The 18,080-nt window shown below is 47.3% G+C and overlaps 1 protein-coding gene across 1 annotated transcript; it reads left to right on the plus strand.

The window, feature by feature from the left end:
- The first annotated feature begins 853 nt into the window (after positions 1-853).
- Positions 854-17,414, plus strand: poc1bl (POC1 centriolar protein homolog B (Chlamydomonas), like). The gene is made up of 11 exons (XM_060042654.1): positions 854-1,470; positions 4,761-5,225; positions 7,659-7,828; positions 9,215-9,404; positions 9,929-10,114; positions 10,498-10,615; positions 11,698-11,874; positions 13,525-13,656; positions 13,973-14,083; positions 15,106-15,258; positions 15,845-17,414. Exons 2-11 carry the CDS (start codon positions 4,825-4,827, stop codon positions 15,974-15,976), a joined length of 1,770 nt encoding a protein of 589 aa, XP_059898637.1. The 5' UTR covers positions 854-1,470; positions 4,761-4,824; the 3' UTR covers positions 15,977-17,414.
- The last annotated feature ends 666 nt before the right edge of the window (positions 17,415-18,080 follow it).

An 18,080-nucleotide genomic window follows, 5' to 3' on the forward strand; every position in this document is an offset into this window, starting at 1 on the left:
TAGAATTAATAAATTTGTTCTGGTAAGTTAAAGATGTATCGCTTGTTATGAATGATACAACAAAAGTTAATTAGTGTATTGGATACACAGACAGACAGACAGACAGACAGACAGACAGACAGATAGATAGATAGATAGATAGATAGATAGATAGATAGATAGACGGACAGATAGACGGATAGATATAGACCCTTTGATAATTAACCCTTTGACACATTAATGATAATTTTCGACTGATAATAATAAATTGAACTGTATTAAGGCTGTCAGATGTCCAGTGAACGACCACCTGCAGTGCACCCTGGGGATTGCTCCTGTTGGCTTTACAAGAGGTCTGAAAGGAGGCTAGACCTTGACAAGCGGCTCCCTTTGTAACTCTGAAAGCCCCAGATCCCTATCGCCGAAATGGGAACCCCTTTCAGTTCCGATAGACCTCACAGCGAAAGAAATGTCAATTAATTCTAAGTACAGTGTCCACACAGAAAAAGGGCTAGTTTATATTGTGTACGACTGTGCTGGACTTCGTCATTACCTGAATATTAAATGCCTTGCCCAAAGGCTATATAAAACTATTAGGAAGATGTTTCCAGTCGGATAGGCCTACATATATCCTGTAGGCCTATACAGGATATATATACAAATATACCCGTTTGACCCAAACTACAGAAAAGGTCGGTCTGTTAATGGACTACTATTTAAACTCCAGGTTAATCCTGTTAATCAATGGAGAAAGAAACTCAGCTCCTATTTGCTATTTCAAAACCAAATTTTAATCTATTTTACTGAGTGGATAACGTGGTTCTCATAACACTTCCCTGACGATCAGCTCCGCGCACATGCTGACAGAGACTCTGCCGTCACATTAGGCTGATAAGTGAAATAAAACAGATTTTATTACATCAGCGCCATCATCATCATCATCACGGCCAAATTTCAAGCCGCTCGTCCCGCCTTCTTCTCCCGTTAACCGTGGACCCTCCGGTTCAATACTTCATTGATTGGCTGCGAGTGTGACGGAGATAAACTTCAAACCGACGCGAGGAAAGTGAAGTGAAAAGAAGTTAGCCAGCGTTAGCTCCGGGCGCTAGCCACGTAGCCTGACAAAAACACGCACACGTGCGCGCGCACACACACACACACACGCACGCACGCACACACACACACACACACACACACACACACACACACACACACACACACACACACACACACACACACACACACACACACACACACGCACACACGCACACACGCACACACGAACACACGCACACACGCAGACTCGCGCAAGAAGCTCGAGCCCCAGAGCTCCGGGGAGCGAGGACGTAAACGTGGAGCACGAGAGGATGTGGGTATGCTGACAACTGCAAACCGCCGCAGATTAAAGACGCGCTGCAGACAGGCCAGGCAGCCGCTCTGATCCTGCAGTTGTACCAACAACCCTACGAGGAATGTAGCTCGTTCTCTGAGGTAAGACGCAGTGAATAACGCCACGCTAGATTCGTTTTCCGGGGGAAAAGTTTTGAAATGTTTTGAAATGTGGATGCCATTCATTGCGATGTGGTTACCTGTCAAACTGGTCACTGATGTTGATTTTCTGTTTCACAAAACTTTACTTTTTTGGTGCTAAGAAATAGTCCAGCTGATTTATTGACCTCTAGAGATAGATGCCTGTCTTTTTTTTTAAAGTCACACTGCAACACAACCTGTCAGATTATACGGCTATGTGAGCTCTCCCTGACTTCCTGATTTCAGGCTTCTTTAAAGTTATGTTATCGTGTCGCTTGTTAAAGTAGTAGGCTCAGGTTACTACTGAGTGACAGTTGAATATCACTCGTTTCAAATTCGTCCAACCTAGTTTGAGATTCGACGTAGCAACTAATCCGGCCGTGCCTAGTAATCGTATATGCCGAGCAGTTTGACAGCAGTGACCAGGAGCCATGTGCATGCGTTAAAGGAAGAGCACTCATCAAATAACTGCATCATCTGTTGTAACATCCTGGCCTAGATCTGCCCATCTGCAGGGCATGTCCGCGTTGTGCGGTGTAATGACATTGTACTAACACAACTACCCACACTTCTTTCCAACTTTCAAAGTCATTTCTCATGCAGTACTAAATACTGCTTCTATCCAGTCTCAATCCCTGAGACATGACAGCATTGCTAAATGGTTTGATTTGGTCAACCTGTTTGACTGGAGTAGCACTACACCTGTGAAAAAATCCTTTGTGCTGCTGCAGTGTTGTGAGTGGCTTTTTATCCACACCAGAGACGTCGCGATAAATAACCTGTAATGAATCACGTCTACTCCTCGCATGATCCACGGCCTCTGGGAGAGTCTTCTGCAGACAATCCCCTATATTCTGCTCTTGCAAAACAGATGCAAATCAAACCATTGTGCACTGTCTTAGTGAAAGCTTGTGTTGTAACCACGGCATGCCACTTTGCCATCATTACTCAACCTTATCCCCTTTTATTTCTTTGCTGGTCTGCCACTTAACCTACCCCTCTAACGCAACCTACCCCCCCCCCCCCCCCCCCCCCCAAACCTCCTTGGTAAAATCCTGCTCGTTCCACGCTAGCTCTCCCCTCCGACGAGGCTATCAGATTCAGAGGCAAAGAGAGGAAGGTGTGATTCACCAGCAATAAAGGGGGCATTTGTCTGTGGCCCGGGGAGAGACTGTCTCCATTTTGTAACCTCAGGACTCCCTGGTCTTTGGGCTGGCCACGGCCCAGCACCGCAATCAAAGGCCTGTGCTGATGGCTCCTTTTCTTTGGGAGGAGTGAAAGACCTCTAATGGAGTGGAAGCCTCCCTCTGCTTCAGTCAAGGCCATGCTAGGCAGCACACGGCTGGCTCTGAGCCTACACATGTATACTGTGTCTAGGCCAACGCATGCACGTATAGAAAGGCACTTTGCAACCCTTTTTATTGTAAACTGTATTATGTAGGCTTGTTTTATGGAAGGTTTCCCTTTCAACAGTTAATTACTTATTATTATGTGTGTGTGTGTGTGTGTGTGTGTGTGTGTGTGTGTGTGTGTGTGTGTGTGTGTGTGTGTGTGTGTGTGTGTGTGTGTGTGTGTGTGTGTGTGTGTGTGTGTGTGTGTGTGTGGTATAAAACCATGCAAAGTATGCCCTTATCTGCCACCGATATTGTCATTGGCTATGCAGATTACTAGTATTAGTAGTTTAACTTTATCATTGGAATATTCATAGTCTAATCAAATCCTTCCCCCTCCATCACATCCACAAACATTATTTGGGGGAACATTATGCTTGGGAAACGTCATTTCTTTCCTCCCAAAATCCCACCGCGTCTCTTCCCTCTACTATCCACGCTCTCAGATGTGTGACTCTTGTATGCGACAGCGTTTGTATGTATGTGTAATTACTCTCCGGTACCGATTTCCTGTTTGCACGGCAAACTGCAAGTTGGTAGCCGACACTCAAAGTCAACACGGGATGATTGATGCATGCACATTAACAATATATCCCTTTTCTAATCTTCCTCATGGACCTAATCCAATTTAATCAGTCCTCGACTCGTGTCATTAGGGGAAAAAACACAACAATTTGAAATAAGCTTTGGAAACATGATCCCAATGATGCAAATAAACGCAATGGCTTTGGAGAACTAAAATACAAAATGAAAATGATGAGTGAAATGGAGAACTTAAAACTCTTATTAACAAGAGACAATTCTTGACATGTTTTTCCAGGATTGTGTACGAGAAGGCACACCAGAGCTTGTTTCTTGTGAATTATTTCAACAATCATGCTGAAATTAGCTTCATTATACCAGCCCAACTCCGAGTGCACCTGAAATGTGCATCCTCGAGGGTTGTATTGAAAGAGGCTTTTAAAGTGTGCTGATCCTAAATAGTTTTGCTGCGATGTGGAGCCCAGCTCTCCTACAGGGGTGGACAGAACCGTGCCTAACGAATGAAATAATTACTTACGAATGAAATAATTCGCTGGCTAAATTAAAACTCAAACCTCGGTGGACCCTAGGTGTTGCAATGCATCAGATCACATTAGCCAGTCTCCCGTCGCAGCCACACACTAGCCTGTGATTTCATCGGCGCATTACTGTACCGCCAGCTATAATCGAGCCTCACCTGGCTCTGGTCTGTCTATATAATGAGCAACTTAATGTGGCCGTGAGCCCTGCGGTGGTATTTATGATGTCAATGTTGATTACCAGCCGTCCGGTGTGTGATGGCTGTAATGAGCCTCATTTATATTACCACACGCTGCTTCCATGGCAAACATTATTGCCCGTAAAATGAATAAACATATATATACATATATATCTAAGTATTAAATCACAATCATGATGATAACAATAATTTTTCGAATATTATTGAACTATAAAGTGTGCCATCTTTTGAAGTTACCACACTATGGGTGATATAATTTTTTTTTTAAAAAAAACGTTATTTGTCCCCAGGGGGCAATTGAGTAATTGAAATACAACATTAAAAAAATTGATATAGTAGCAGGATGGTCTGGGGGGAGGATGTCTGACTCTTGGTTTGAACCCCTAGGACTGAAGTCTACCTGCAAGCCTCCTTGAGCATTAATGAAATGTATCAGGATTCACTTTGGTCAAGTGTCTTTATGTTACTGTGTGCCTGGTTTAAATATTAATATTGAACTAAATGCTCTTCGGAGCGTGCCCTGATTTGATGTAACTGCAGCATGAGTGTCATGAGGATCTCAATGCTATGCTCCTCTGGGTCTCTCCTTGCCCCTGCAGATGCTCGTGTCCAGCATGGTGCCCTGACCTCCGCCCATCCACTCCCGCTGGGGGCGGCGTCGCCATGAGGGGCCGCTGCTCGCGGAAACTGGGCCTGCTGCCCAAGGCCTTCTTCCTGGTCTGGCTCCTGTGGCTGGCCTACCTCATCATGGCGCGTTCCTCCTCCAGCTCCTCCTCCCCCTCCTTGTCGCAGCCCGGCGACGGGGACGACGCCGCCGTGGACCACAGGAGGCTCGCGCGGCAGCTGGAGGACCCGTTAGCGGAGCTCGAGCTGGCCCGGCCGGTGTACAGCAAGCTGCCGGCGGACGCCAACGCGCTGGGGGAGTGGGGCGTGGCCACGCGCCTCAGCCTCAGCCCCGAGGAGAAGAAGCTGGAGCAGGACAGCGTGGAGCGCTACGCCATCAACATCTACACCAGCGACAGGATCTCCCTCCACCGCCACATCCGGGACAGCCGCATGGCCGAGTGAGTTCAGACCTCACACGAGGCTGCCCGGCCCAGGGTGTTCTCTAGTGGTTCGGGTGGTCGGCCTCCCAGCCAGAAAGGTTCTGCGTGTGAACCTCCAATCACGGCAGTCCCCTGTATGTAGGAGTTGGAGCGGGTTGACTGGTAAATAGAAGGTTGCTAGTTCGATTCCCGGCTCGTCCTAGTATCGAGGTGTCCCTGAGCAAGACAACTCACCCTCACTGCTCCTGAAGAGCTGATTGTCGCCTTGCATGGTTGACACCGCCGTTGATGTGTGTGAATGTTTGCATGAATAGGTGAATGTTGGGCAATATTGTAAAGTGGTTAGAAAAACACTGTATATATGCAGTCCATTTACCATAAGCAGCGATGAGCAAGATGCCTAACAACCTACCGGCTCTTTATTGGTCACTTGGGATGAAGGCTACTGCTAAATGACTAAATGGTCAGGTGTCGGTACGTCCTTCTGTTGCTTATTGATGTGAAACGGGTCAAAATACAAAGTAAGACGGAAATGTAAACACTGTTTGCTGGCTGTCGCCTCTTCATTTGAAATGATAGGCTTCAAATCCACAAAGATAAGCCCAAAACACGCTGCCGGTCTTTCTAGGTGATGTGTCAAAAACACATTTTCTCCTCAGGTGAAGTCATGCATTCGCAAAGTCCACTCTTGATTCTTGGGTCGACTCGGGCCTGGAGTGACAGTGCCTAAGAGGGCTTGTTCCTGGGCCGCGGGGAGTGTGGGGCTCTTCCCCGCTCCACAAAGGTTTCTTTGAGATCTGAGCCTGTTGGCAGCGCCCCTTGTCAGCCCTGCTCGGTGATGTTTACTGACGCCCAGTATGATAATCTCTTTTATCACCACTTACTCCTACACCAGAAGCAAACCAACAGCTCCCCCTCCTCTGAGCTCGGCGTAATGAAAGCAAGACCCGCCGCCATTGGTCCCCATCGTGAGAACTGTCTTCTAGAATCAAGAGGATGCTGTTTCTTTGTTGTTTCTGCTTTGCTGTAGAGAGTCTCTGTGGAGGCTGGCCAAGGCGAGCTGCTCCTAGTGTTTACCCAGAATGTCGTTTGTGCAGACTATTGCTACGGCACGCTAACTCACACTCCCAAAGTAGCGGCCTGATGCGCGGAGGCGTGAACACAAACAACAACCTCCTGTCTGTGCAATGCCGCTGCTATTGGATCTGTTGCAAAAGAGAAAGCAAGGGATGACTATTTATTAATTTTTTCGTCAAATTTAGACATTTTGCCGTTTTATAACTTGCAATGTGGTATGATTAAACTCTTATAGCAGAGTCGTAAGAACACTGGCCAATCCTCTGCTTGGCAAAGTAGCAGATGGAGATTTAGATTTGAGAGGTCATGCTCATCTTATGTTTACACCCTACGTGTTTTTAAGGTGACTGTCTTGTAATTCGTGTTGAAATCTAGACCACCTGTATAAACAGCACACGTCGAAATGCAATGCAACATTTTCAGATGGTATCTAGTCACCCGGTGGTATTTTATCTGGCTGATAAGATGCTTTGATTTTCTCCTATTTTTCTTCCTTTCTCTCTTTCTCTCTTTCTTTTCTCCTGGGCCTTGGGAAACTACCTGGAATGTTGTACGGTTGTTGGTGGGTCTGAAAAAAAATAAATATCAGACCATCCAAGATGCATTTCTGACAAGAGCTGGCCTGCCCACTCTCAGGCCAGAGAAACCTTTACCTTCCCTGTTCAAATGTGTTTGTTGTGGTTGCTGCTGTTAACTTCCAACAGTTGCAACAAGCTGTGATTTGAATCGTTCAAAGTGAAGGATTAACTGTAGCCCGCTTGGTGGTTCTGCACTAGAGCGTAACGCTGTCTGGTTTCTCAGAGGCAGACGCGGTTAGGTTTTGTGAATTCTGCAGACACAATGTTATGTCTCGTCTGTCCTAGCTTTTCTTTTACACTTCCGCCGTTTGCCTAGTCAAGGAAAGAGTAGCTTTCGCTTTTGCTCATTTATCCCCCCCTCCCCATTGTCCGTTGGCTCAGACTCTCTATTTGCATTTCCCTGCGTTCCTGCGCTCTCTCTCCCCTCTCCAAGAGCACTGCATCACTTTGTGGCTTACTGGTGCAACTCCATATTCCTCTGTCCTCGATGTCCCTGTTGCTCCCCAACTGTAACCAAACCCACAGTTCACAACCTTTTCATATGCAAACAAGCTCCAAAGATATTTATTTGTTGTTTTCATTCCAAAACAATTAAAAGAGATCCCCGCTACATCGGTCACTCAAACATGATTTGTGTCGGGTCTAAACGATTACTCTCATTGCTCTTGAGCCGTTAGCCGATGAGACTGGACCCCGCCAAGTCCTACCGGGTGCACCCCTTTTGTCCGGGTTGGCACAGACACTAACCCCCCCCCTCCTCACTGTATCCCTCCCTCGGTCTCTCTCGCCCACGCAGTTGCCGTGCCAAGAAGTACGACTACCGGTCGCTGCCCACCACCTCGGTGGTCATCGCCTTCTACAACGAGGCGTGGTCCACCCTGCTGAGGACGGTGCACAGCGTGCTGGAGACGTCCCCCGCCACCCTGCTGAGGGAGGTCATCCTGGTGGACGACTACAGCGACAGGGGTAGGGCTACGGTCCGGCTGACGTGCACACACACACACACACACACACACACACACACACACACACACACACACACACACACACACACACACACATGCACACACACATGCACACACACACACACACATGCACACACACATGCACACACATGCACACACACATGCACAGACACATGCACAGACTCATGCACACACGCACACGCACGTGCACATGAGCATGACGTGAAGAAGTACTTGTGGTTTGTTTGTGAAGTGTGTGTGCTTTCTTTGTTTGGAAAACGATATTCGCCGAGTCAGTGGTGACAGGAGGGAAGTGTGTGTCTGTGTCTTTGTGTGCAAGGATAAGAAACAAGCCTGCTCGAGCTCAAAATCACCTCCATGTAGAACACTAAAACAAAGGGCCAGTTGTCAGGTGGATTGATCAGACCCGACCAGTGATGTGACCAGTGAGCCTACTTCAGGTTATATTATAGGTTATATTATACATGTCTTTGAACAGACCCACTGACAGAAGGCTATGGTAATGATGTACTTAAGGCCGAGATGATTCATATAATCAGAGTTTTGACAATGTGTTACCGTCTTTTCTGTTCCTCAGTTATTTGGCTAGTTATAGGGCAATCAAAATAATAGATCAGACTCTCTCCCTCCAAAAAACACGAAATTATGTTTGCAATAATTAAAGGGATACACTTTTTGTGTTTATGTTCTCTGTCAACAGGCAGTTTTGTTTATTGTTTGGCCGTTGTGGTGTCATTAAGTTTGGTCAAAGGTATCCTGCTGTCTCTTTTGCATAAAACATGTGTGTTTGAGTGTTTTCTCACTGTGCTTGTGTGTTGCATTTTTTTTAATTCACAAAGAGCCAAGCTTATGTCATATACACGTAATTATTAACACTACTAATGATACCTCCTCCATTGTTGTAGCATCCCAATGTGGATCCAAGGGTTTGGACATGCTGCCAATGAGTCAGTAATGTCTGTCTTAGACATTACTGATTTAGCTCATTGTGCGCTGACCTCCTGTGACATCATTTCCTGTCCCCTGACCAAGTGGAATGTTGGACACGTCTTTTTTCAACTGTTTGGCCTATTTGAGAGAGAGAGAGAGAGAGAGAGAGAGAGAGAGAATTTGTAATTTAATGGTATTGCATCTATTCCTCTTTGACCGAGCGAGACTGAGACCGACCCAGTTCTGAACAAAGCACAAAACAATGCTTTACAAAACTGTCTCTTGGTCGTGTGTGGCCGGTAGAACAAAGGCCATACATTGTATTGAAACTGGCTCCACAGAAGTATTTACAAAGGGTACAGGTTTTTCAAGACACTATTCATAAACTTGGAAATACGGGATTGACAAGTTGTTTTGTTTCTGTCTGTTGGTGCAGGCTATCTCAAAGCTCAGTTGGAGGAGTACATGAGTAAGCTGGCGCGCGTGCGGCTCATACGAACCAACAAGAGGGAGGGGCTGGTACGTGCGCGGCTCATCGGCGCCACCTACGCCACCGGGGATGTACTGACCTTCCTGGACTGCCACTGCGAGTGCATCCCCGGGTGGATCGAACCACTCCTGGAGAGGTGACAGTGGGGGGGGGGGGGGGGGGGGTTCAATTGCATGGCTGAACATAGACTATACTATACTCTGTGGCGTTTGAATGCCATGAAGTTATATAAAACTATATGGTAAGGGTACCATTCTGAAACGTATGCATTCATCCACTCTGTCATTACAGTAAATGATATAATGACATGTTACTATAAACGGCTTGAATGTTTACAATCCTAGTGGCTGTAGGAAAAGTTGGGCTTGAATGTCTGACTTCAACGACCTCAGAAGTGTCGCCGATTGCCAGGGAATCTAAACTCTTAACCTTGCATCCTTATCTTTTGGCAGAAAACAAGGAAACTCGGCAGCCATATGCAAAGCCGTCCTCAAATCCATCTCCTTTAATCACCTCCGTGGGAGGAAATGGAGATTATTCAGCGTACTCTATGAATCCCATTTTGAGGACATGGTTTCTGTCACCTTGTCCTCCCACCCGACTGTGGATCTGGAAGGCCGCCATTCTTATCAACGGCTCTGGTTTTTTTGAAACCTCCAGGATCGGCCAGAACCAGAGCACCATTGTGTGCCCGGTGATCGACACCATCGACTGGAACACCTTTGAGTTCTACATGCAGACGGACGAGCCCATGATCGGGGGCTTTGACTGGCGGCTTACCTTCCAGTGGCACGCCGTGCCAGAGGTGGAGCGCAAGAGACGCACGTCCCACATCGACCCCATCAGGTGACCCCCCCCCCCCCCTCACCAACACCAACATGTATATGTACATGTATATTACATTTAGGGGATATTGCTGACGCTTTTATCCAAAGCAACTAACAACCATTCATCCACGCACTCGAACCGGCAGCATTCGGTCAACCCGCTGTAACTGCTGAGCTACTGTCGCCCTCCGTATATGCACATGAGAAACATGCTCGCAGGCACATGCACATGTATAATCCCACTTAGAAGGACATCTAAAGGCTTGCTATGGCGCCTGGAAAGGTGAAGTCCAGGCGGGTTTGCGTCGTGGCCTTAATAACAAACACTGGGTTTGAACTCCAGCCGCAGCCCTTCCCGCCTCTGGGGACTGCTCAGTGATTGTTGTGTGTGTGTCCGTGCAGGTCGCCCACCATGGCCGGCGGGCTGTTTGCAGTGAGCAAGGCCTACTTTGAGTACCTGGGGACCTACGACATGGGCATGGAGACATGGGGAGGGGAGAACCTGGAGCTCTCCTTCAGGGTCGGTTTCATTTGTTGCCTTTAACGGTTCATTAGAAAGACTGTTTTTCTTGTAATGTGTTGAAATTAAGAAAAAGGAAAACCACTATTTTTAATCTAATACATTTGCTTGAATGTTCTACTTTTCCTTCTTTTTTTTCACTTCAAAAAAAGAATTGTCTTCATCACCGAAAGATGGATTAAGAAAGCAATATTATAGTCGTTAATTTCTGTTTACTGATCTTGAAAATCCAATTCAAAAATGACTTTTCAGCAGGCCTGTTAGACAATATTGTCTTTATAGGCGAGCTAATATTAGCAAAGTAAATGCATGTGGCTTAACTTGCCTGCGCTGGCATCCGTCATGCTCTGCGCTGCCAGTGCGGTTCGTCTGTTGACCTTGCTTCCATGTTGATTGGGTCGTTCCGACGCCTAACAGGAACAGGTCTGTCCATCAAACGTTCACCTGAACCCTCACCTGAAGCAGGCAGATGGGATTGTTCTGGACGGGGGATGTGACAAGGACACGCGCGGGATCCCTGTCACATCGCCGCGGGCCCGGGCAACCCTATCTGCTTCCTGCGGATGGCCAGTTCCATGTTGTGACACTGTGTGACACTGTTAGCGCAATTGCTTTGATCACATTGTGCCGGACCATGTGTGTGTATGTGTGTGTGTGTGTGTGTGTGTGTGTGTGTGTGTGTGTGTGTGTGTGTGTGTGTGTGTGTGTGTGTGTGTGTGTGTGTGTGTGTGTGTGTGTGTGTGTGTGTGTGTGTGTGTGTGTGTGTGTGTGTGTGTGTGTGTGTGTGTGTGTGTGGTCATTTTGCGTGATTGAATGAGGTTAGGCATTGTGTCTGCATGATGGATTGTGTTGGTGTGTGCGCTTGCATCTGCTTGTTTATGGTTACGTTGTATTGATGAATGGCTAGTCCTGTTACTGATGCATCACTGTGACAGTTGGACATCCAACACCCCTGTCCTAAGCTTTGACCTATGTTTAATTTAGGTGATTGGGGCACATCCGTGTTCCGCTTAATCTAAAGAGAGCACAGATAGATCAAGATAAACACTCATGACCACATGTCATGGCTCCCCCCCTGACAGGTGTGGCAGTGTGGGGGCTCGCTGGAGATCCACCCCTGCTCCCACGTGGGCCACGTCTTCCCCAAGAAGGCCCCCTACGCCAGGCCCAACTTCCTCCAGAACACGGTGCGCGCCGCTGAGGTCTGGATGGACTCCTACAAAGAGCACTTCTACAACAGGAACCCGCCAGCCAAGAAGGTGAGGGAACCACGACAATCGCCTTTTAAACTCTCCATTTCCAATCCTCCAATACTATCTATGGATCCACGACGGGAAATGGTTGAAAAAAATGTAGGTTCTAATTCTGCCACTTACTTTCTTAACTTAGCCTTAAACAATACATTTTGCTTAATTACAATAGTGTATTGTAACATAATTGTCATGTATGATTTCAAAACAAATCACACATGACAATAATACGTAGTGCCACCTGACATGATAGTTGAACTGACAATAAGCGGGGCGAAGTACATTCTCTCCCCTCGTCTGTGAATTGTCACCTTGCTACGTTATCCGTCTGTTCCGCCATCCATCACGCTGGAGCTAGACGTAGCTCTGAGCCAGGCTGACATTTGCTGCCACTAGAGCCTCTGGGCGCTGGCGCCAGCGGCTTAGAGCTAATGCGTTAACACCACCAACCTCACCTGAGGAGCCTCGCGCCGCAAGATGCTTCATGGGATCGGATTGAACCGTCCCAGCGGTAATACCCGATGAAACACTGCCTTTGTGATTGGTGTGTGTGGGTGTTGTTCTGTGTGCATGTGCGTGTTTTGTATACACAACCATTGTCCTCTCGGGTTTAGAGTGTTGCCATCAAACTTTCATGTATCTCATGTTTCGCCACAAGTGAGGAGAGAGAAAAGGGCCGCATTATTATTCATGCAGAGGATGGTCGGTAGCTTTGATCAAACTATAAACTATCCGCTCGGAGGGAGGGTGTTGAGTGTCGAGCTACCAGACAGGAGGACACTGAGTCTTTCAGTGTGTTTATTAAAATAACTTGCCAACCTACAAGCATCCTCGCCACACGTGGAACACACTGCGTTCAGGCAGCGGCGTCGGTGTCTTCACAGCAAGTAACCAATAGAGTATATAGTATATTTAGTATAATAGAGTTGTAAATCCGTCATTTTAATCTATTTGACCTTTGTCCGCTTCAGCAACTGTTTCAACAAAAGAGGAGGCGAGAATTTCGCCGAGATTCTGGAGCCATTGTTCCCTTTGATCGAGGTCATCGCCTCAGAGAATTCTGGAGAAGCGCCTGATTTAGTTTCTTAATGAATCAGACTCTAGTCTGGTGCTGAACGATTTCCTCAGAAGGGATGTTTGATTTGTATCCCGGGGGCATACTGTGACACGATTCTACCTACGGGTAGCATGAGATTAAATGAGCGTGTGTGAATGCTTTGAAGTGGGTCTGCTTATGGGTGGAGCCCAGCGCACCTCTTGTGTAAACACTCTCAGCCCTTGCCAATCACCACATGACGGATTTATAGATAAGGCGTGTTGATAAACGACAATGCTCTGGAGAGTGTTGACGCAGATTGCGTCCAACACTCACGCAGCATTTAATGTTCAAATAAGAACACACCCCTTCCACCCAGGATGTGGTTGAACTTTGACCATTTCTCCGTGTACAGTGTCAACCCTCAACATGGCCGGACAAAACCTTACAGATTCAGAATGTGGTGTTCATCGCCGCCCGAGAACAAGCCGTCATGAAATCGTTATTCTGTGACGTGCATCCAACCCAATCCAATCCATCTCATCTTGACCGCATCCGACCCTTCTCCCCCCCCCCCCCCCCCCCCCTCCCCATCTCTTCCTCCCTCCGGCATCGGTCTGCAGGAATCTTATGGGGACATCTCCCATCGGGTGCTGCTTAGGCAACGGCTGAAGTGCAACAGCTTCGACTGGTACCTGAAGAACATCTACCCCGACCTTCACGTCCCCGAGGACCGCGCCGGCTGGAACGGCGCTGTGAGTGCTGGACCTGTTAAAAGCCGATACACCATATCTATCTTTAATGACCCCTCCCCTTGTACATTATCAGCGCCTTTAACACACCTCTTCAGACAAGAGAGGCGGTAAAATGCAAGCGCTCTTTCCCTTTGGTGAATAGACCTGGCTGTTGTTTTGTTGTTTTGTTTCTTCTCAAAAGGTTTCAAGTTTGTTTCCTGAAGTCTTTGCCCAATCGCCGCCTATAATGATGCAGATTTGTAGTAGTCACTTGTATTCACTTAGCTCGAGGAAGGTATGGTGGACTAATGGTTTTCCCACTCTTCCCTGCCACCAGATTCGTAACGGTGGAATCACGTCCGAGTGTCTGGACTACAACTCTCCGGATCACAATCCCACCGGAGCCCACATCTCCCTGTTCGGCTGCCACGGCCAGGGCGGCAACCAGGCACGTTTCCACTCGGTGTTTCCGCTGAACTTTCACTACTTTCACTTTCTCCATCTCCTCTGTACTCTGTGTTTTTGTATTCCATTATTTTGGTAGTTGTAACTTTCCCTTGTGCAGCAAGACATGTCTGGCCCCCTGAGTATTGCTGCCATAGTTGATAGCCGTCAGAAGATTGTTCACCCTTCCAGCGATACTGGAATTTAATGAAGGGAACAGCGATGTGTTTGTATGCCCCAGATATCTATCTGGGAAAACTATTGATTGACATTTCTTAAAAAAATATTTATTTCAGGCGGCATTAACTGTGTCTACTTCCACGGATGGTGGATTCTACATTTATCCACCCTGACTCGCGCACAAGTGCACTTCAAGTAATTGTTTGCTAGGGTTCATATTGGAGAACAAGCAATTGGCATTCTAGGAGACTTCGAGATGTTCGGCATCAGGTGTCCACGTGGAAGAAACATCAATGTTTCCAGGGCACTCCTCTCCTGAGTCCTGCTTCCCCTCCCCCTCCCCTTCCTCCCTCCCCCTCCCCTCCCTCCCTCCACCCCGGCCCCGGCTTGCATGAGAAACGGGTTGCATTCTAAAAAGGTACATGAGCCATGCAGCAGAAAGAGTGATCCAGGCCAGTGGAAATAGGGTCAAAGCCTGACCAGACGCAGGCTGGGCTCCCAGTGGCCCCCATGGCCATAAGAGGGAGGGCCAGGCACCCTGGATGCTCATTGGCTCATGTACAGTAGGATAGGGATGGGGGAAGGATGAGGACTGATCACCAATGCTCTTTTGAAAGGGCAGACCCGGGCGGCTGGGGCGCCTTCTTGTCCCAACAGCCCCCCCCCCCCCCTGATATAGGCCAGGGAACCCATGCTCCGGAAGTAGGGCAAGAAGAGAAGAGCAGGGATTAAAGCAGGCAGAGCTTTTTCAGTCGACCAAAACTCATTTCGGAATAGTGGTTCAAGGTGGCAAAGGTAACTGTGTGTGTGTGTGTGTGTGTGTGTTAATCCTGTCCTCCACTCTAGTACTTTGAATACACGTCTGAGAAGGAGATCCGCTTCAACTCGGTGACGGAGCTTTGTGCTGAGGTCCCTGAGGGGCAGACCTACCTGGGGATGAGGCACTGCCCTCACGACCGGGAGACCAAGCCCCCCTCCTCCATCTGGGAGTTCCGAGACGTAAGCAGCACCCGACAGCCCCTGTGCCTTCACTTTCCCCTCTGCAGCCTCGTCTGCGTCCTCACCAGCCGGCCTGCTATTCATTTCTCGCTGGACGAGGATGATTAATTAATCGTGTCCACGAATCCGAGCTGGTAGTGTCTCAAACGTGCGCACATAACACACTGATTCCTATCCCTTCTCTGCACTCTGTCCCGGTAGTTTCAAGGAACCTGCTAGTGTAGCATTGCAGTATTGATCGGATGCTTGGCTTGTACCAGACTTCTAAATCGCTTTGGATTAACGTGTCTGCTAATGCTAATCCCGTACCTAGCTGTCTTAATATGTCTGCACAATGTTGATTTTAAACTTTTACAGACGTTTTCTTTTGCAGTTTACTATTGCTTGCCGAGTTTGTGTTTGACAATAACACACTTAAAGATCCCCGCCTCCAGCGACACAATTGGTCGAAACAAATACTAAGTTAAAGAAAACTAAACACTAGTTCAAACACACACAGACACACACACGCAGACACACACACACGCAGACACACAGACACAGCCGATGTGCTACCCCTGACCGGAGCTGTGGCCCTCTCTCACAGGACGGGACCCTCTACCACCCCCACTCAGACATGTGTGTGACGGCGTACCGTGCGCCAGAGGGCCGCACCGACGCCCAGATGCGGCACTGCAGCGCCGGAGACAAGCACCAGCAGTGGAAGTTTGAGTTGTAGTAAACGGTGAACCCCAAACCATAAAGAGGATAAGCCACACCCCACAGTGACCTTTGAACTCTGAAATGCAGTTATGGTCTCCCCCCCCCCCCCCCCTCAAGGCAGACGTGTCGCCCCAGCGATCCGTCCCACTTTTCTAGGTATAAACACTCCAGCTCCCACCCAGACGGAGCAGAACTGTTCACTTTAAGCCGGTTGCGGTTCCGCCAGTGGCCTTCACGGACGGTTGGGATGGAAGAGCGTTGGGGACTGAGGTCTCATGAGGGGGACAGCCTGAAACCCCTGACTCCTTCAGTTTAGCCCGAACCCCCACCAGCTGACGTTCAAGTGCCTCCATAACGAATCAACAAGTACACTGCCTGTCCATTGCCATACTGTGCGAGCGAGGTGAGGCTCATGGCTAACCGGGCGTACCTGCTACGCAGCAACCGTCGCGCTGTGCTCTCACAGGGCTACGCAGTGAGACCGTCCCTCACGTTACTGCGATCATCATTCCAACTACAGCCAGGGGATTCAGTTGGTTCAGTGGTAGAACACTGCCTGAATAAGACTTGAACGTGTGCGTGTGTGTATCTGTGTGTATGTGTGCGTGTGTGTGTGTGTGTGTGTTACTAAGTGCAATTTGCCCCCCCAGAGGTATTTGACGAGTCAAGAACGAGGTAGAATAGTCGTCATGGTAGCCTGTTCTCCTCCCTGCAGAAGGACTGAAATCAAGTCCCCATCGATCCCTGTGCCTTCTCCAAAGGACGACCAGCCCAGTACAGCAGTAGTTGTATGTGCCATAATGACAGCTGCCAGATCCAATGTATTTAATTATTTTAAATTACGTCTGTAAACTACAACGATTGTACAAAGGAACTGTGGTGTCCTGTCATCAGTACAGCATGGGGCTTTGCATTGTTTGATCTCGTCAATAATTACTCCATATTTTTGTAAATGCTGTTGCACCTTAATGCATTTTTAAAGGCATCCTTTGATTGATTTGAATATGTTGAGTGGCCCAGGCTCTGTCTCTAATGCTTTCCTGATTATTTGAAATGATACCAGCACTCTTCCCTTCTGGACTTGATGGTCTTTTGCTTTTGGGGTTTTGGAGAACCAGTTATGATTGCTGGTAAAAAAATAAGTGCAGTAACATTTGTAATTGCTTCAGACTGCAACTCAAAACATTGGTTTCTCCTCTATGGTTGTTGACCTAAATAGGATATTAATGCTAGTCCATTGGATGGTTAATCATTCAAAAATGACTACGTCCTTTACACCATGGCTAATGGTTGACAAGGGGCAGATCACAGAACAGTGATTGTGAATGGTTATCAATAAGACTACTGATGAATCGAAGTATGGGTATTGATTATTTTATATAAGATGGGGGTGTTAGTTTTCCTTTGGATTTTGATGAGGTTGTGTCAACGATTAAAGAAACAATGTAACCAAAGATGCAAACGATCTCTTACTTCAACTCGTCTATATGTATATGTTTACATATTGTAGCCTTGTTATATTGTGGTTTCATTTTCAATCTCCTTTCTCTGTTTGGCAATTTCAAATCAAAAACATACATTTGTAATCCACTAAAGATATGGCGTTAGGTTCTGGTCAGGGCCCATCCCTCTAATCCCGGCGGATGATGACTGGTCCTTTAGCACCATCTATTGGTAGAAAGTACGCCACTGAGTTGTTTACATATGTTAAGAAGTTATAATGTGGCTATACTGGGTTATTATAATGCTGTCACTTTTATACTTACATAATATTATTTATTAATTTATATCTAAATTACAAAATTAAATATGAATAAATAAAACATGCATAAATAAACAAATGACACAGCTACACTATGTAACAAAATGAGCCAATGTCGGGCACGTGTAATTACCCAATTGATGGATGCCATTGCAGATCAGGTGTGCAGGTGGGCGGACCGCGCCATCGTTGGTATTACATTGTATTACTAAACAACGAGCTCAGTGTACCATTGGATATTACAACACCAGAGTGCCTGGTCTCTTTTGTAGTTTAACAAAAAGGCTACTCAATCAGAGAGAATGAGACTCAAATGTCCTTTGCATACTGAATGATTGCCTTAATTATTAAAAAATTT

Source organism: Gadus macrocephalus, chromosome 22 (assembly GCF_031168955.1).
Source record: "Gadus macrocephalus chromosome 22, ASM3116895v1".
Classification (NCBI taxonomy): domain Eukaryota; kingdom Metazoa; phylum Chordata; class Actinopteri; order Gadiformes; family Gadidae; genus Gadus; species Gadus macrocephalus.